This window comes from Ictidomys tridecemlineatus, chromosome 11, assembly GCF_052094955.1.
Source record: "Ictidomys tridecemlineatus isolate mIctTri1 chromosome 11, mIctTri1.hap1, whole genome shotgun sequence".
Classification (NCBI taxonomy): Eukaryota; Metazoa; Chordata; class Mammalia; order Rodentia; family Sciuridae; genus Ictidomys; species Ictidomys tridecemlineatus.
In genome coordinates, this window is record NC_135487.1 from 128263896 (window position 1) to 128280225 (window position 16330).

Consider the following 16330-nt stretch of genomic DNA (forward strand, 5'->3'; position numbering starts at 1 on the left):
TGCTCCGCCCCCGGCAGACTCGGGCTCGGATTTCTCCGGTCCCACGTCACTCCCGCCCGGGCCCCGCCCATCCGGCGCTGTCATTGGCAGCCGGGCGCGGGGACGCGGCGGCGGGGGAGGGGGCAGCCGAGAGGAGGGGGCGGGAATTCCCGACGCGAGGCCGGAACCGAGTGTACACCATGTCGTGAGACCCTCGCGAGGTGAGTGCGGGCTCCCCGGGGCGGGCTGGAGATCTGCCGCCCAGGCCTCCCGGGGCCTAGGGACGGGGTCCCAGCTCCACCTCTTCATCTGCTTCCCGCGACGCTGGCGACCTCTGACCCCGCCCTCCCTGCCGACTGCGCGGTCCGCGACCCCGGGGCCCCTGGCCTTTGGCCGTCGGCCAGACGTTCGTGCCCGTGGCTCGCTCTTTGCTTTCCGGGGATGGCGCTGGGGAGAGGGGCGCGAGAGCGCGACTCAGCACAGTCCCGTTCTGCTCAGGTGGCCCGCGAAGCCTGCCGACTCCTCTCCACCGCACAAGTCCCCTTCTCTTCGCCTGTTTCTTTCTGGAGCTGGTGGGGGGAGGCTGGCTTCTACCTTCCTGGGGGACCCCAGCTCCAGGTCCTGTTTGGGTTCTCTGGGGGCTCCAGATGATATATATCCACACTGGCGTTCTTGTGCCTCAGTTTCCCTCTTGTTGGCTTCCACAAGTCACTTGGGAGAGAGAGTTGGAGGTGTGTGGTGGGGGGTGAGGAGTATTCCTGGTACAGGAGTGGATGAGTCACCCCCAGTTGGGGAAGGCCGGAGAGTAGCTGGAGTGAGGGAACTGCACTCTGCTGACCTCCCTTCCCCTTTCCTTGGCCCCTTTTTTTCCTGAGTGACCATTCTTCACCCAGTCTGGTTTATCTTCCTAGGTCTGAGAGTCATTGGAACTATCACAACCACCATGGGGCCCTGGGGAGAGCCAGAGCTCCTGGTGTGGCGCCCAGAGGCAGTGGCTGCGGAGCCCTCGGTGCCTGTGGGGCTAGAGGTGAAGTTGGGGGCCCTGGTGCTGCTGCTGGTGCTCACCCTCCTCTGCAGTCTGGTACCTATCTGTGTGCTGCGCCGGCCAGGAGCTAACCATGAAACCTCTGGTGAGCCTCTCCTTTCCCTGCCTTTGTGGATATTTGGAGTAGCTAAGTTCTGGGGCTGGGGGAGGTAACCTAAGGAGGAGGGGAAGGCAGAAGTAACCATTACTTGGGTTGAGTAGTGGGGCCTGCAAGTGGTTCATTTGCTCATTCCCCTCCGTGTCCCACTCCTGCCCAGCTTCACGCCAGAAAGTCCTGAGTCTAGTAAGCTGCTTCGCAGGAGGTGTATTCTTGGCCACCTGTCTCCTGGACCTGTTGCCTGACTACCTAGCTGCCATAGATGAGGCACTGGCGGCACTGCATGTGACGGTGAGCACTGGCCTCTAGCATGTGACCCAGTGTATTGGGGCTGGTCCTTGGTTTATGTGGATTTGTTCATGCGTCATTCCATGACTGTGTGCAAGGCTGTTGGTATGTGAGCCTACGAGTTGTGATATTCTGTTATGGGGCCTATCTTTTTCTGTGTGTTCCTTACTCCTTACCAGACCCTGTGTGGCCCCTGTACCCCTTGAGACAGTATGAGGAACCTGTTATCAGGTGTTTGACTTACGCTGTGGGTTTCCTAGTTCAGTTGCCAAGTAGTTAATAGTGCTCCAGGAGCCATCATCACTCCTGCCACTCTCAAAGGGCTGTAGATAAATGTTACTTCAGGAATGGGATGTGTAGGAGGCAATTCCTGGGGGCCTAGAATTGCTAACCAAAAAGGCTTTACCCTGAGGAATTGGGATGTGGAGAATGATTAAATCCAAGTCATAGAAAGCTCATTATAGGAAAAACTGAGACAGTTGGGTAGTAATGCAGGGAAGTCATCCCAAGCTCCCCCATTTCCTTTTCCCCCACTGACTAAGGAAGTAACACTGGATGTAATCTTCTGTATTTTTGTGGCTAAATGACTATACAAGCCTGAATGTCCTGGGACACTCATGTGAGCATTTGTTAAGGTGGGCTGGTGTGTCTACAGGTGACACTTTGTGTATATTTACATCAGTGACTCTCAACTGGGGGTGGTTTCAGCCCCCAGAAAACATTTGGTAATGTCTAGAGACCTTTTTGGTTGCCACAGCTAGTTGGGAAAGGGGTATTGTGATGCTGATGGCATCTGGTGGGTGAACAATCTACAGTGAACCTAACAGCTCTATGAGGAAGAATTTTCTGGCCCAATTGTTAATAGTGCCAAAGTTGAGATCCTTTGGTCTACATATAACACTGTGTGTGACACCATATCTGTGTTTATTATTCTATGTCTGTCACCAAGTAACTTCATCGTCTTACGACCAAGAGTGGCTCTGTGTCTGTGTGGGACTTTGCGTTTGTGTAAGTGCACCTCCATCAGACTCTGCATCTGACTCCACCTCTCTCCTGCCACTTCTGCCCACAGCTCCAATTTCCCCTGCAAGAGTTCATCCTGGCCATGGGCTTCTTCCTAGTCCTGGTGATGGAGCAGATCACGCTGGCTTACAAGGAGCAGTCAGGGCCACCACATCGGGAGGAGACAAGAGCTCTGCTGGGAACAGTGAATGGTGGGCCCCAGCATTGGCATGATGGGCCAGGGGTTCCACAGGCTAGTGGAGCCCTGGCAGCCCCCTCAGCCCTGCGTGCCTGTGTGCTGGTCTTTTCCCTGGCCCTGCACTCAGTTTTTGAGGGGCTGGCAGTGGGGCTGCAGAGAGACCGGGTTCGGGCCATGGAACTGTGCCTGGCTCTGCTGCTCCACAAGGGTATCCTGGCAGTCAGCCTGTCCCTGCGGCTGCTGCAGAGCCACCTACGAGTGCAGGTGGTGGTTGGCTGTGGAATCCTCTTCTCATGCATGACACCTCTGGGCATTGGGCTGGGTGCAGCTCTGGCAGAATCTGCTGGGCCTCTGCACCAGCTGGCTCAGTCTGTGCTGGAGGGTATGGCGGCTGGCACCTTCCTCTATATCACCTTCCTGGAAATCCTGCCCCAGGAGCTGGCCACTTCTGAGCAGAGAATCCTCAAGGTCATTCTGCTCCTAGCAGGCTTTGCTCTTCTCACTGGTCTGCTCTTTGTCCAAATCTAGGGAACTTCAAGAAAGGGGCAGGGGAAGTTAACTACCAGGTGCCCTTGTCTTCCCTCCTCTCCCCCAGTGTGTAAGGAATAGGAAGGAATGGGGACAGGAGGTATTGAGGACCAAAGAGTTCTCTGGAAGGTAGGAATGTAGCCTTTGGAACTATGACTAACGAGAGGGAAGTGGGCAGAGAAGAGGCTGGCCTAAGGAACAAGATATGGCCAAGTCACTAGAGACATGATCAGGGGATATTAGGATTGGGACAGACCCTGATTGCTAGATCAGAAGTCTGACACTACAAATAGGGATAAGCTGACACTGGGAATGCTGGTGACAGGCACCCAGCTACTGTGTAATAAAGGTAGGGAGAGGTCCAGGGTCAGTGTCCTGTTGGCTCAAGCTCATTTCAGTGCTCTGCTGCTAGGAGTGGATCCTTCCTACTTTTCTTACCTCCTACTTTCATATCTTTCTCCTTCCCTTCCTCCAGTGGACTAGTGCCAAATGGTCTCTCCCTGCCAGTTTTGATAACTTCTCTGGCCTCTCCAGCTCCAATCACTCCTCTATTTTTAAAGTGCCAAACAAATCCTTTCCCTCTTTCTCAAAGCACAGTGATGTGGCACGGGGTCCTACCCAGCACCTCAGTGGAGGAGACCTACTTGCTCTTAATTTTGGTTCCAGAATCTGGTGTGGGGCAGAAATATTTGCTGGGATGGATTGGGTGAGGGGAGAGCTGCAGCCACCTAGTAGCTGCTGCACCCTAAGGATACAAACGTGGTCATGGTGCCTCATGCCCAATGATAAACACTGAGCTGCCAAAACTTTTTTTATACCCGAGGAGCCCAAGGGAGAATGGTTATTTGGGGGGAGGGGGGACTGAGCATAGGGCCATATTCTGTAGAATCTATTTTACTAACTGACCTGTTTTGGGACATGTTACCCAAATAAAAAAATGTTTCTATACATCTCTGTGGTATCGGATTCATTCCTCTTGGAAGAGGGGTGGGCATATATATGGCCAGCCGATTGGAAGACCTGCCTCCCAGATGTTTACAGCTGTTGTCTCTTTTCACTCAGTTCCAATAGTCCTCTTTCCTGAAATGACCAAAAATTTTCTCCTTTGTCTCTTCCTTCTTTCCTCCCCGTCTCCACCCCTTCCCTTCCTCTCATTCCCTCCCTCTTCCTTTCCTCGCTAAATCCCTCTCCCCTTGGCGTTCTGAGGCTACGGAGTGACCGGGAACTACTGCTCCCGGCGTGCCCCGCGCGGGGAGGGGGCGGGGGGCGGGGCACGCCCCGGGGTCCCGGCGTTCGCAGGGCTGCCGGGAGATGCAGTCCGCTTCCTCTCCGTGCTGCGCGGCTGCGGGCGTGAAGGGGTCACGTAAACAAACTACCAGTCCCGGCGGGCCACGCGCCGCAGGTCAGGACTAGGCTGGAGCCGAGCCGCGGGGCTCGCGGAGGCGGCGGCGGCGGCTGCTACTGCTGGGGGAGCCTGGCCAGGGCCCGCGGCGGAGGCCGTGGCTAGTACTGGGAAGGTGGCGGGGAGGGACGCGGGAGGAAGATGGCGACGTCGGGGGCGAACGGGCCCGGCTCTGCCACGGCCTCGGCTTCCAATCCGCGCAAGTTTAGTGAGAAGATCGCGTTGCAGAAGCAGCGTCAGGCCGAGGAGACGGCGGCCTTCGAGGAGGTGATGATGGACATCGGCTCCACCCGGGTGAGGGGCCGCGCCGGGGAGCGGGAGCGAAGCGGAGCAGTTACGGAGCGGAGAGGCGGGGCAGGGGCGGGAGCCGCAGCCCTGGAGGCGGAACAGGGTTGAGGCGACGGCGGCGGGCGCCGCCGTCTGGGAGGCGCGGGTTGAGGGCCGAGGGGACTGGAAGACGAATTTTGCTCGGGAGATGGAAATGCAGGAGAGGTGGGGGATGTGGGTGCGACTGGGGGGCGAGTACGTGAGACGGAGATGGGCCGAGAGGGAAGATGGGCCCCCGAAGTCCAGGGAGGTGGGGAGTCCTTGTGCGTGCCTGGAGGAGTCCCCCTGGGGACTGCACTGAAGCATCCCAGATCTTGGGTTATGGATTTTAGGATGGACTGCTTGTCCCTAATTTGGCTCTTCTGAGGTTGTGCTCTCTAGACTGGTCTCTGCCCTGTTGTGCCGCTCTCAGCACTTTGGTATCTACGGGAAAGGGCCCCTTGAGTGGTTTGAACGAGCAGTGTTGGGTATAGTGGGGCAGGAAGTCCCCTCCTGCGTCCCGTCCCTTTGCTTCCTTTTTCAAGTACTTCTTGTGGTTTCCTGACGTGAGTGAAGGTGAGGTCCACTGCTCACAGGCTGGTGCTCCATCTTTTGCCCTGGCCGCCTTGAAGGAAAAGTAGAGTTTTGAATCCCAAAACTGGGTAACTGATTTTTTTCTTTTTAGGTTGCATAGAACCCGACGATTTGCTGGACTTTCTAGGGAGATGCTGCCCTGTGGGTCAATTTCTGGAGTGCCTCGGAGGGTCCCCCATGAGGAGGGTATATTCATTCCTAGGAAATTCTTAGAATTTTCGGGTCTCTGACAAGCTGCCTCTGAAGCCCCTCTGGCCTTGGTTTCTTGCTGCCCAAGGTTGGATGTCCAAGGAGCCACTGTCAAAAGAGTTTGCCCAGCTGGTATGCAGTGCTAATTTAGGGACACATTATTCTCAAATAATAGGTGAGAGGATTTTGCTGTGATCCCTCATGGCAAAGAACTGGAAGAAATTTAAAGGGAGATGGTGGACATAAGTGTCGCATTTCAACGCTCCTTGAGTTTGCATCTATCAATGATTGTGACTCTTGATTGTATTTTTGTGTGCCTCTTCCTTGATTCTGTTAGTCTTTTTTGTGTTTTTCCCCTCTGAGTCTCTAGGGACCATGTGCCCTAGATTATGAGAGCCAAAATAGAAAAAGATAGGTGGGGAGGCAAGTGTGTGTGTGTGTGTGTGTGTGTGTGTACACATACACAGGCATATGCTTGCATAACCCACTCTAACTACTATGAGGATTATGCTCTAATGCTTGACTGCTCTCTAGGAACTTTTGATCATAGGGGTAGAGAGAGAAGATGGGAGAGGGGCTCATCTTCAGCTGAGAGCTCTGCCCTCTGGACCAGGATTCTAGCAGAGGCATGGTGTGATCTTAGGGCTTGTATGTGCAAACAAGGCTGTGAGAAACTTGAAGCTGGGATTCCTGTTTGTGGTGCTTTGGTTCATCAAAAGGACCTTCTACCTGCCTTTTCTCTCCTGATTCTTTTCTGCTATGTAGAAAAGTCTAGTGGACATTCATGGCCAGGGCCTGGGGACCTAAAAATCTTGAACTAGCAATGAGAGATCTGGGGCTCAGTTTGTTACCTGGCCAGTTGGGAGGGCTCATTTGAATCAGATATGGCCGTATTTGTTCTACTGAGAGGCTAGGGTTGCCATATTTATTAACAGTGGTTTTGAAGGACCCAGAGGTAAGCACAGTGCTCACCAAACTCAGTGGGTTGAGCTCCTAGAACAGGAATTCGGTTTGATGTAGGCTTACATGGCAACAGTGTGATCCTGGAAGCTCTTGGAATTTATCATCCTCAGCTGTTCTCCTCCGCATGGCCTTGCTCTGGGTCTCTTTGTCTGGTGGTAGTGACTGAGGACACAAATCTGCAGGCAGGCTAAATCCATGTCAAGCTGAGGGATATGGTGTATCACTTCTGTCCCAGACTTATTTCTCTGACATAGGGGTTAGGGCCAGGGAGGTGGCTCTGGCCCAGGCCGGAGTGGGCTCCTGAGCCCCCTCCTACCTCCATTCACTAGGCTTCCTTGCCAATTAAGGGGCCTTAGGATCCAGTGGAAGTATTCTGCTTTTCTAGTGGGGAAAGCCATTATTTCCTGGATCTTCTAGTTTGGGAGGTACAGGCTGTGATTTGGCTGGGCAAGTGGCATAGCCTAGAAGCCTGTGTTCTCTTTGAGTGTGAAGGAAAGAGGATGGCAGTAATGGATCTATGACATCCACCTGTGACCTTGCCCTTCTAATTAGTCCTGGATATATCTGGAAATGAAACCAGAAGTGCCTAATAGGCACCCATCTCTGTGACTAGTCCCTGGTAGCCCCTAGGGACTCTGCTTAGACTGATGCTGACTGAGCTAGGCAGTGGTGATCTCACTGATGAGGGTAGGCTGCAGAAGGGCTGGGGAGGTTGTTTGCACCAGGTCTCTGTGGGCCTTTCTCCTAGCACTGGCTTTTCTTTTTTTTTTCCCTTTTCCCTAGCAGATACCTTAAAAGCTGCAGCAGCATATCCTGGTGACAGGGATGGCACGGATTGCCAAAGGGAACAGTGCTCAGGAGTCTCCCTGACATTCCCATTTGTCCTTCATGTCTCAGTTACAGGCCCAAAAACTGCGACTGGCATACACAAGAAGCTCCCATTATGGTGGTTCTCTGCCCAATGTTAACCAGATTGGCTGTGGCCTGGCCGAGTTCCAGGTGAGTGGACATCAGCCAGGGAGGGGTGGAGGTTCCTCTGCTTCCTCTGCTGATTCACCTGTCCCTTTTGGCAGAGCCCCCTCCACTCACCTTTGGATTCATCTCGGAGTACTCGGCACCATGGGCTGGTGGAACGGGTGCAGCGCGACCCCCGAAGAATGGTGTCCCCACTCCGCCGATATCCCCGCCACATATCCTTAATAGAGGACAGGGAGTCTGGGAGGTAGTGGGAAGGGGTTCTTCAGGGAGGCATGGTAGGAAGGACTTACTTTTGCAGTACTGAGGGTTCCCTGCCTCTCAGCTACACCCAGCCTTTTTATTTTTTGAAATAGGGTCTTACAAAGTCACTCGTGCTTACCTGGAACTTGTGATCCTCCTGCCTCAGCCTTGTGAGTTGTGGGGTTACAAGCACGAGCCATCACGTCCAATAGGAAGAGACGTTAAATGTTGTCTGGTTCCGTCCTTTTCCAGGAGCTCACCTTTACCCTGCCTCAATGAAAAGTGACCGCAGTCAATGTGTCAGGAGTTGCTGCTCCTAAGGCTTTGCCCTCCTCCCTGGCTGGTCTCAGCTGTCCTCACTTTGGCTCAGTCTGCTGCACAAGTAGTGGGCTCCCTATGCTCTAAGGAAGGCTTGATCCCTTTGTTTCTGTTGTTTCATTTCAGTCTCAGAGACCCATACACTCATCTCCCCTAAGTCCGGCCCAGACAGTCTCCTAGATTGTTCTAGCTCCATTATGCCTGATACTTTTTTTTTTTTTTTTTTTAAACAGTACTGAGGATTGAACCCAGGGCCTTGCCAATGCCAGGCAGGGACTCTGTTGCTGAGCTACATACCCAGCTCCAAGCTCTGTTCTTTTTTTAATTTCTTTCCAGTATGGGGGATTAAACTCAGGGCCTTATGCATGCTAAGCAAGCACTTTACCATTGAGCCACATCCCCAGTCTCTTTTCATTCTTTGACCCCATTGTTGCCACTTGAAGAGAAAGAGAAAGGTTATGTGTGTTTTGAAATAGCTATCTAGCCAGGCATGGTGGCACACACCTGTAATCCCAGCAGCTTGGGAGGCTGAAGCAGGAGGGTCGCAAGTTCAAAGCCAGCCTCAGCAACTTAGCAAGGCTCTAAGCAACTCAGTGAGACCTTATCTCAAAATAAAAAGGGTTGGGGGCTTGGGATTGTGGCTCAGTGGTAGTGCACTTGCCTAACACACGTGAGGCATTGGGTCCCTTCCTCAGCACTACATACAAAAATAAAGTTATTAAAAAACAACAACAACAACAAAAGGGCTGGGGATGTGGCTCAGTGGTAAAGTGCTCTGGTACCAAAAAGAAAGAAATAACTATCTATTGTCTCCATTGGTTGACTTTTTTGAGACAGGGTCTTGCTAAAGTTGCTGAGGCTATTCTCATACTTGGTGATCTCCTGCTGCTCTGTTTACTCACTCTCCATCTTCTTCCTTAACTGTTGCTGTTCACATTGACAGTTCTCCCTACAGTCCCGCGTACTTATCTCCTCCTCCAGAGAACAGCTGGCGAAGGTGAGTCCAGGTCAGGCAGTCCCCTGCCCACTCTGTCACTTTCTGAAGGAGCTGGGGCTGGGTTGGGATACTGGACTAGGGTTTCATCAGTACCTCCTCCTATATTGGCTTAGCTGGGAGGGTGGGGGCAGCAGGAGTAGGTGATCAGAGTCCAGTCTTGGCGTGTTGACGTGTGTAGCCAAAGCAGGACCAATAGAACTGGAGCCAAGCTGGGTGTGTGTGTGTGTGTGTGTGTGTGTGTGTGTGTGTGTGTGTGTGTGTGTGTGTGTATGTGTGTGTGTGTGTGTGTATGGGGGAGGGGAGAAAGGCAGGGTGACAGGTGAAAATGGCTGCCTTCTGTCAAGGGTGGATGCCAGATACAGTGCAGGGAAACTATTAGATCTCTGAACCCCTCCACTCTCCATCTTAGCCCTAGCACTCACGTGCAAAAGAGGCTCTGGGCTCCAAATTTCCTGTTCAGCTTGTCCTGGCAGAGAGGAGTGGAGAAGTTTCCAGATCTCTTAGATTGACTGGGGGAGGGGATTCATGGGTCACAGGCATCAGAAGAACCAGAAAGAGCAAAGAATGATTCTGGTGCCCAGTCCTCTCTCTCCATGGGGCTGCCTCACATTCCCAGCCCCCATGTCTGCTTTCTTGTTGCTGCCAGCATTCTTCCTCCTCCTCACTGTTTTTCTACCCCAGGATGATGCCCTGGAGCAATTTCCCTGCAGAGAAAGGGCAGTTGTTTCGACTACCGTCTGCACTCAACAGGTGATGGCCCTTGCCTTATTTAGGCCATATCTTCTTTAATCTGCACTTTCTGGGGCCCTGTTGCTTCACCCCACACTGTTCTAGCCCATCTAGTGTCTCCCCTGCTGGGCAGGGCTGGGCCACTGGGAAAATCATTACTGCTGCCATTGCTTCTTTTTTTTCTTAATTTAATTTTATTTATCTTTATGTGGTTCTGAGGATGGAACCCAGGGCCTCCCATGTGCTAGGCGAGCGTTCTACCACTGAGTCACAACCCCAGCCCCCTGCCAGTGCTTCTTTACTCCCCAAACAGGACAAGCTCTGACTCGGCCCTTCACACAAGTGTGATGAACCCCAACCCCCAGGACACTTATCCAGGACCCACACCTCCTAGTGTCCTACAAGGCCGTCGAGGGGGTAAGTGGCCAAATCCCAGGATAGGGAGCAGCTGTGAGCTTTTGATAGAATCAGATTGGTAAGTGAGGGCTGCGGCCAACTCCGCTGCATCCCTTGCAGGTTTTCTGGATGGTGAAATAGACTCCAAAGGTATGTGTTCTTCAACACATTGTGGGGACCAAATGCCAAAAGAATTTCTGGGCTGGCATTGGAGACTTCATGCAGGGTTAGGACACAGGACTCCCTCTGCCTGTCTCTGCTTCCTGTGTGCCTTCCTGGCTCCTTCTCCAGCCTCCCCATCACCTGTCTTTCTCTTTCAAGTCCCTGCTATTGAAGAGAACTTGCTAGATGACAAACATTTGCTGAAACCATGGGATGCTAAGAAGGTAGGTTGGGCCACTGGATGTCACCCACTCTTCCCTTCCCATGGGCAGGCTTCTAGAGTTCCCTCCTGAGCTCTGTCCTCATTTTCCACGTTCTTCCTTAGCTGTCCTCATCCTCCTCGCGACCTCGGTCCTGTGAAGTTCCTGGAATTAAGTAAGTTCCTTTATAAGGCTGGCTGAGAATAGGAGCGAGGGAGGGAAGTCCAGGGCGATGTGGAAGATGGATCTGTGCTCTTCCCCGACTCCCTCCCCCACTCCATTTACACCTTTCTTTCTTTTTCTCTCCCTCCCCTAGCATCTTTCCATCTCCTGACCAGCCTGCCAATGTGCCTGTCCTCCCAGCTGCCATGAACACTGGGGGCTCCTTACCTGACCTCACCAACCTGCACTTTCCTCCACCACTGCCCACCTCCCTGGACCCTGAAGAGACAGCCTATCCCAGCCTGAGTGGGGGCAATAGTACCTCCAATTTGACCCACACCATGACTCACCTGGGCATCAGTGGAGGTCTGGGCCTGGGCCCGGGCTATGATGCACCAGGTGAGTGGCTTTCCTGGCTGTGTATGTGCCCACCAGATGCTGCCTGTCTAGAGGGATGGAGGGTTGGGAGGTTTGAGCTGGATCCTGTAATGCCCACCAGTCCAGCAACCCGGCACCCCCGGATCCTTGTACTGCAATTCTCAGCCTATGAGAACTGGTAGGTGTGACTTTCCTACAAAGAAGATGGAGAACCACCCCCAGGTGGGCTGTGCCAATCTCACTGGCAGGAACAGAACAGGAAGGACATTGTGTTGCCACTTTCATAGTCCGGTCACTGCAACCCATTCCAGGTGGAAAGGAGCCTGGTTCTCATCAGTAATGTTGTCATCTCTGGTTTTTTGTCTGTGCCTGCAGGACTTCATTCACCTCTCAGCCACCCATCCCTGCAGTCTTCCCTAAGCAATCCCAACCTCCAGGCTTCCCTGAGCAGTCCTCAGCCCCAGCTCCAGGGTTCCCACAGTCACCCCTCACTGCCTGCCTCCTCCTTGACCCGCCATGCACTGCCCACCACCTCCCTGGGCCACCCATCACTCAGTGCCCCGGCCCTCTCCTCCTCCTCTTCCTCTTCCTCCACTTCCTCACCCATCCTGGGCACTCCCCCTTACCCAGCTTCTACCCCTGGGGCCTCCCCCCGTCACCGCCGTGTCCCCCTCAGCCCCCTGAGTTTGCCCGCGGGCCCAGCGGACGCCAGAAGGTCCCAACAGCAGCTGCCCAAACAGTTTTCGCCAACAATGTCACCCACCTTGTCTTCCATCACTCAGGTATGCGTGGCTGCTTCCCCACACGTCTGTCTCCCTTCCTCTCCTCTTCTCCTGCAGAGTTTCTCCCTCCAGCCCTCCTTTCCTCAGATACCTCCTTCCCTTACTTTCTGCCCCTTTGTCTCATCCATCCCCTGCTACCCCTGTGTGTCCTCCACCTGCCACATCTTTTATTTGTCTGTCTCCTCTTTGCTTACAAACCCCGTGGTTAGCCTTTGGTTTCAAATCCTGGCTCTGCCTTTCCTAGGAGTTCCCTTTGACAACCTCTGTGTGTCTCAGTAGTCTCCTTTGTAAATCAAGATGGGTTTTGTAAGCATCGAGTGCGGTAAGGGACATGGAGTACTTTGCACCATGCCTGCCAGCCCAGGCCCGTGCTTGGCAGATGATAGCTTATCCTCTCCTTTTTATCTTTTCTCTGTTCTCACTCTTCTTGTCTCATTATTTTTTGCCCGAGCTTCTGTCCTTTCCCATCGCCTCTCCCATTTCCCCTCCTTCTTAGAATTCGTAGAATCAGAGACTCTCCGACCATGGAGCTCAGTCTCTTTCCACTTTACAGATGAGGAAACTGGGGCCTAGAGGGAAGGTGGCTTCCCCAGATTCACCTTGCAGGTTGGAACTAGAGCTGCAGACTCAGAACTTAGGACTTTTTCCTCAGCGCTAAAGTACTAAGCTCTACCCTCCTCCCCACCCTTCCTTACTCTTTTCTTTCTTTGTCATCTCTGCTCCCATTTCTCACCCCTATGCTCTCTTTTCCCTCTCCTCTGTCCTACCTTCCCCTCCTCCTTCGTTCTGTCTCCTGGAGTGTGTGTTCTGGGTTCCATCTCTGCCTTCTCCTCTAGGACCACTGCCAGGCCACAGGTGCTCCGTGATTTCAGTGGCGGAGGGAAGGAACCTCTCCTCCCTCCTTTTCTGCTTTTCCTTCCTTTCTCTTCCACTTCCTCTGGCCTCTTCAGTCTTCAGAACAACCCCTTTCACCTGCACTGGGTGTTAACAGGCACTTGTGAGGGTGTGTCACAAGTACTTGATTACTGACCACCGTTAAGCTGTCAGTGTGGGGAAGGATTCATTTCTGGAGCAGGTTCAGTATTACCCTATGTTAACCTCTCTCAGCACTTCCATTCTAATATGCATTTTTTAAAAAAATATTTTTTTAGTTGTAGATGGACACAATATCTTTATTTATTTATTTAGGATTGAACCCAGTGCCTCACACTTGCGAGGCAGGCGCTCTACCACTGAGCCACAGTCCCAATCCTAATATGCATTTTTGAGTTACTGCCACCAAGCTCAGGGGTGCCCATGAGAACATGGAGTGTTATCATGTTTGCATTGAGGGTGGCTGCAGCTTAGAGAATGGGAAGCTCTATGAGTTTTTCTTGGAGGGCTAAATTTCCTCCATTTTCTTGTTTCTTTTCAGGGCGTCCCCCTGGACACCAGTAAACTGTCTACTGACCAGCGACTGCCCCCCTACCCATACAGCCCTCCAAGTCTGGTTCTGCCCACCCAGCAACCCACCCCAAAGCCTCTGCAGCAGCCAGGGCTACCTGCTCAGGCCTGTTTAGTGCAGCCCTCTGGTGGCCAACCCCCAGGCAGGCAGCCACATTATGGAATACTGTACCCACCTGGGTCCACTGGGCATGGGCAACAGTCTCACCACCGGCCATTGAGTGACTTCAGCCTGGGAAATGTGAGTACTCGGGCTCCTAGCTCAGAAGCAGGGAGAGGGGCTGGGTGGGTCCGGGGGGCCTGAGTGGTATCTCTGAATTACGACATCCAGAAGAAGGGGTCTCCCTTTGTCTCAGGTAACAGCACTGCCAGCTTGGGGCTCCTGTCTTCCTGCGTTTGACCCCTACTCCTGCCCCCCTGTTTCTGCTCAGCTTGCTCTTTGATGACTCCTGCCTTGACCCGTTCTCTTCCTGGCATGCACATGCTCTGGCCCAGCAGGTACGGTGCCCATACCTACTTCGGGCCCCGTGCTCGCTTCTCTTGCTCTGCTTGCTGCCAACCTCCTCTGTCTTTGCCTCTGTTCCTGGGGTGGATGAAGATTGCTGGGTGAAGGGGACATGTTAACATGTCTGGGCAAGGGCAGGCAGGGACATCCTGTTCTGAAGCCTACTTTTTCAAGACGTGTCTTTGTGTCTTTAGCTGGAGCAGTTCAGCATGGAGACCCCATCAACCAATCTGGTGCTGGATCCCCCTGGCTTTTCTGAAGGGCCTGGATTTTTAGGGGATGAGGGGTCAGTGAGTGGCCCCCAGGACCCTCACACCCTCAACCACCAGAACTTGACCCACTGTTCCCGCCATGGCTCAGGACCTAACATTGTCCTCACAGGTGAGTGGGCATGGGTGGTGACGGCAGTGAAAGGAAGGCAGTGGGGCCGTGGTTGGGGCTCAGCCGCAGCACACTTGCCTGGCACGTGTGAGGCACTGGGTTCGATTCTTAGCATCGCATATAAATAAATAAAATAAAGGTCATCAACAACTAAAAAAATATTTAAAAAAAAAATAAAAGGGAAGGAGTGATACCTTTGCCAACATAAGAAATGGAGGGGTCTTGGGGGAGTTCATGAGGTTTGCGGTCCTTACTTATCTCTTACCCACAGGAGACTCTTCCCCAGGATTCTCCAAGGAGATTGCAGCAGCCCTGGCTGGAGTGCCTGGCTTTGAGGTGTCAGCAACTGGATTGGAGCTGGGGCTTGGGTTGGAGGATGAGCTGCGCATGGAGCCACTGGGCCTGGAAGGGCTAAACATGCTGAGTGACCCCTGTGCCCTGCTGCCCGATCCTGCTGTAGAGGATTCATTCCGCAGTGACCGGCTACAGTGAGGGAACCTCGCCACCATCCTTCTCGGCCCCATCTCCCGTCACTGTCCCTTTCCTCCCTTTCCCCTGGCCAGTAACGACTCCACTCTCTGCCCCCGTGTTCTCTTTCTAACATGAACAAAGGATCCTAAGAATGAGAAAAAGCAAGGGGTTTGTCCAGGTGGCCCCTGAATTCTGCACAATGGGTAGGCCTGGGGGAGCCCAAGGGAGGGCCTAAAGCACTTGTAACTTTGAAAAACGTCTGTCTGGAGGTCAGAGCCTGTTGGAAAGCAGGGGTAGAGGGGAACCCCAGAGGCAGGGCTTACCCAGATGCCTAGGGGTGGGCAGTGCCAGCCCCTCCTCACTACTCTTCTCCTTGCAATGGAGGAAAAGAGCCAGAGTGGATATTATTTTTTATTAAATATATTATATGTTAATAAAAAAATTCTGTCAAACCCTTGGTGTGGTTGGCTGCTGTTTGGGGTGTGGCTGGGATCTAGGAAATTCTTGAGCCAGGGGCCCTCTTATCTGCTAAGCATGTTGCATCTTTTCAGTACTGTCGTGCTTTGTGGAAGGGCCCCAGCTTCACAATTTGTATCCAAGATTGGACACGAAGACCTGTGAAGGGTGTAAGCTTCCACGATGGCAGGAAGACATGTCCTGTGCCCTCAAGTTTGTCTAGGACTCTGCTGCATCAGGAGACTGGCCAGACAAGTTGCTTCCCTTAGCCTGAGGCCTGGAAGTGCGTTGTGGTTGAGGAGATGGCTGCTGGCTGAGTTCACAGGTCTGATTTTTCTAGTGGAATGACCCCAGCTTTCCTGGGGTAGCTGGCCTCAGTACTAAGGTTTCAGAGAAGAGAGAATTTAACAACCAGGAACTCCATGTAGGTCTTGGCTCCCTTGTTAGGGTCATTTATACCTCCAGGACCTAGACAAGCCTCTGTCTCTAGGTGTCAGGGTCGCCCTCCATTCCCTCTTGGTTCTTATGCATGATTCATTTCCACCTCTCCACATCTCCACTTATTTGAGAATTTTAATCCAACAGATCGTTGCCTGTCAACCATGTTCTGAAGAGGTTTTCCCTTTCTGCGTGTGTTTGCCAGTGCTCTGGCTGCCTGGGCCTCCGCTCTTTGCCCACCCGGCACAGTGTGAGGAGTGATGCCCTCCTCAGTTACCCCACCTCCACCACTCTGCACCACACCCTACAGTCCTAGTTTCCACTCTTCCTCTTTGCAAAGCTCATGTCATTTCCAGAAAAGAGAACTGAGAGCTTCTGAGGGGAATGCAGTGTGTCCTAAACCTGGAAATGCGGGGAGCTTAGCCACCTGGGTTCCTCTAGTGGAGACCGTCACTTTCTCCCAGGCATGCGCACCACATCCGGCTGTAGGACCCAGGGCAGCAAGGGAGAAGACGCCGACTCCAGGGCTGCCCAGGGTCAGCGTCCAGAGGCGCTGGCTAGGTGGTGGGAAGCCTCTTGGTGCAGGGGGCCCTCCCAGCCGCCAGGGGTCGCGCTGCAGGCGGCAAGGCGCTGGGCCGGCACTTGCCGGGGTCACGGCCGCCGGCCGAGGAGGGGGGTGGGGGTGGGGGTGGCGGCGGCGGC

At 53.5% G+C, this 16330-nt stretch overlaps 2 protein-coding genes and 1 long non-coding RNA gene across 8 annotated transcripts; 2 read left to right on the plus strand and 1 right to left on the minus strand.

Annotated features, from left to right (window-relative positions):
• The first annotated feature begins 45 nt into the window (after nucleotides 1-45).
• On the plus strand, nucleotides 46-4088 carry Slc39a1 (solute carrier family 39 member 1). 2 transcript variants are annotated; one of them, XM_005331274.5, is made up of 4 exons: nucleotides 46-200; nucleotides 891-1109; nucleotides 1282-1412; nucleotides 2482-4088. In XM_005331274.5, exons 2-4 carry the CDS (start codon nucleotides 923-925, stop codon nucleotides 3136-3138), a joined length of 975 nt encoding a protein of 324 aa, XP_005331331.1. In that variant the 5' UTR covers nucleotides 46-200; nucleotides 891-922; the 3' UTR covers nucleotides 3139-4088. The 2 variants fall into 2 exon arrangements, with proteins under 2 accessions (XP_005331331.1, XP_040143531.1); XM_040287597.2 differs by lacking the exon at nucleotides 46-200 and adding an exon at nucleotides 238-477.
• A 404-nt stretch (nucleotides 4089-4492) lies between these two features.
• Nucleotides 4493-15186, plus strand: Crtc2 (CREB regulated transcription coactivator 2). 5 transcript variants are annotated; one of them, XM_078027517.1, is made up of 14 exons: nucleotides 4503-4834; nucleotides 7490-7591; nucleotides 7666-7779; nucleotides 9061-9125; nucleotides 9807-9875; nucleotides 10168-10271; nucleotides 10371-10400; nucleotides 10572-10636; nucleotides 10738-10787; nucleotides 10929-11173; nucleotides 11528-11934; nucleotides 13349-13618; nucleotides 14077-14263; nucleotides 14535-15186. In XM_078027517.1, the coding sequence occupies exons 1-14, from the start codon at nucleotides 4682-4684 to the stop codon at nucleotides 14753-14755; spliced, it is 2082 nt and encodes a 693-aa protein (XP_077883643.1). In that variant the 5' UTR covers nucleotides 4503-4681; the 3' UTR covers nucleotides 14756-15186. The 5 variants fall into 5 exon arrangements, 3 of the variants coding, with proteins under 3 accessions (XP_077883642.1, XP_077883643.1, XP_077883644.1); XR_013428258.1 differs by lacking the exon at nucleotides 14535-15186 and adding an exon at nucleotides 13734-13875 and having other exon boundaries at nucleotides 4493-4834; nucleotides 10371-10636; nucleotides 14077-14209; XR_013428259.1 differs by lacking the exon at nucleotides 14535-15186 and adding an exon at nucleotides 13809-13875 and having other exon boundaries at nucleotides 4494-4834; nucleotides 10371-10636; nucleotides 14077-14209.
• LOC144368502 (uncharacterized) lies at nucleotides 15133-16296 on the minus strand. Its single transcript, XR_013428263.1, has 2 exons — nucleotides 16056-16296; nucleotides 15133-15570 (listed from the first exon to the last, which is right to left on the minus strand). It is a non-coding gene; the product is annotated as an uncharacterized LOC144368502 (long non-coding RNA).
• Nucleotides 16297-16330: the final 34 nt, after the last annotated feature.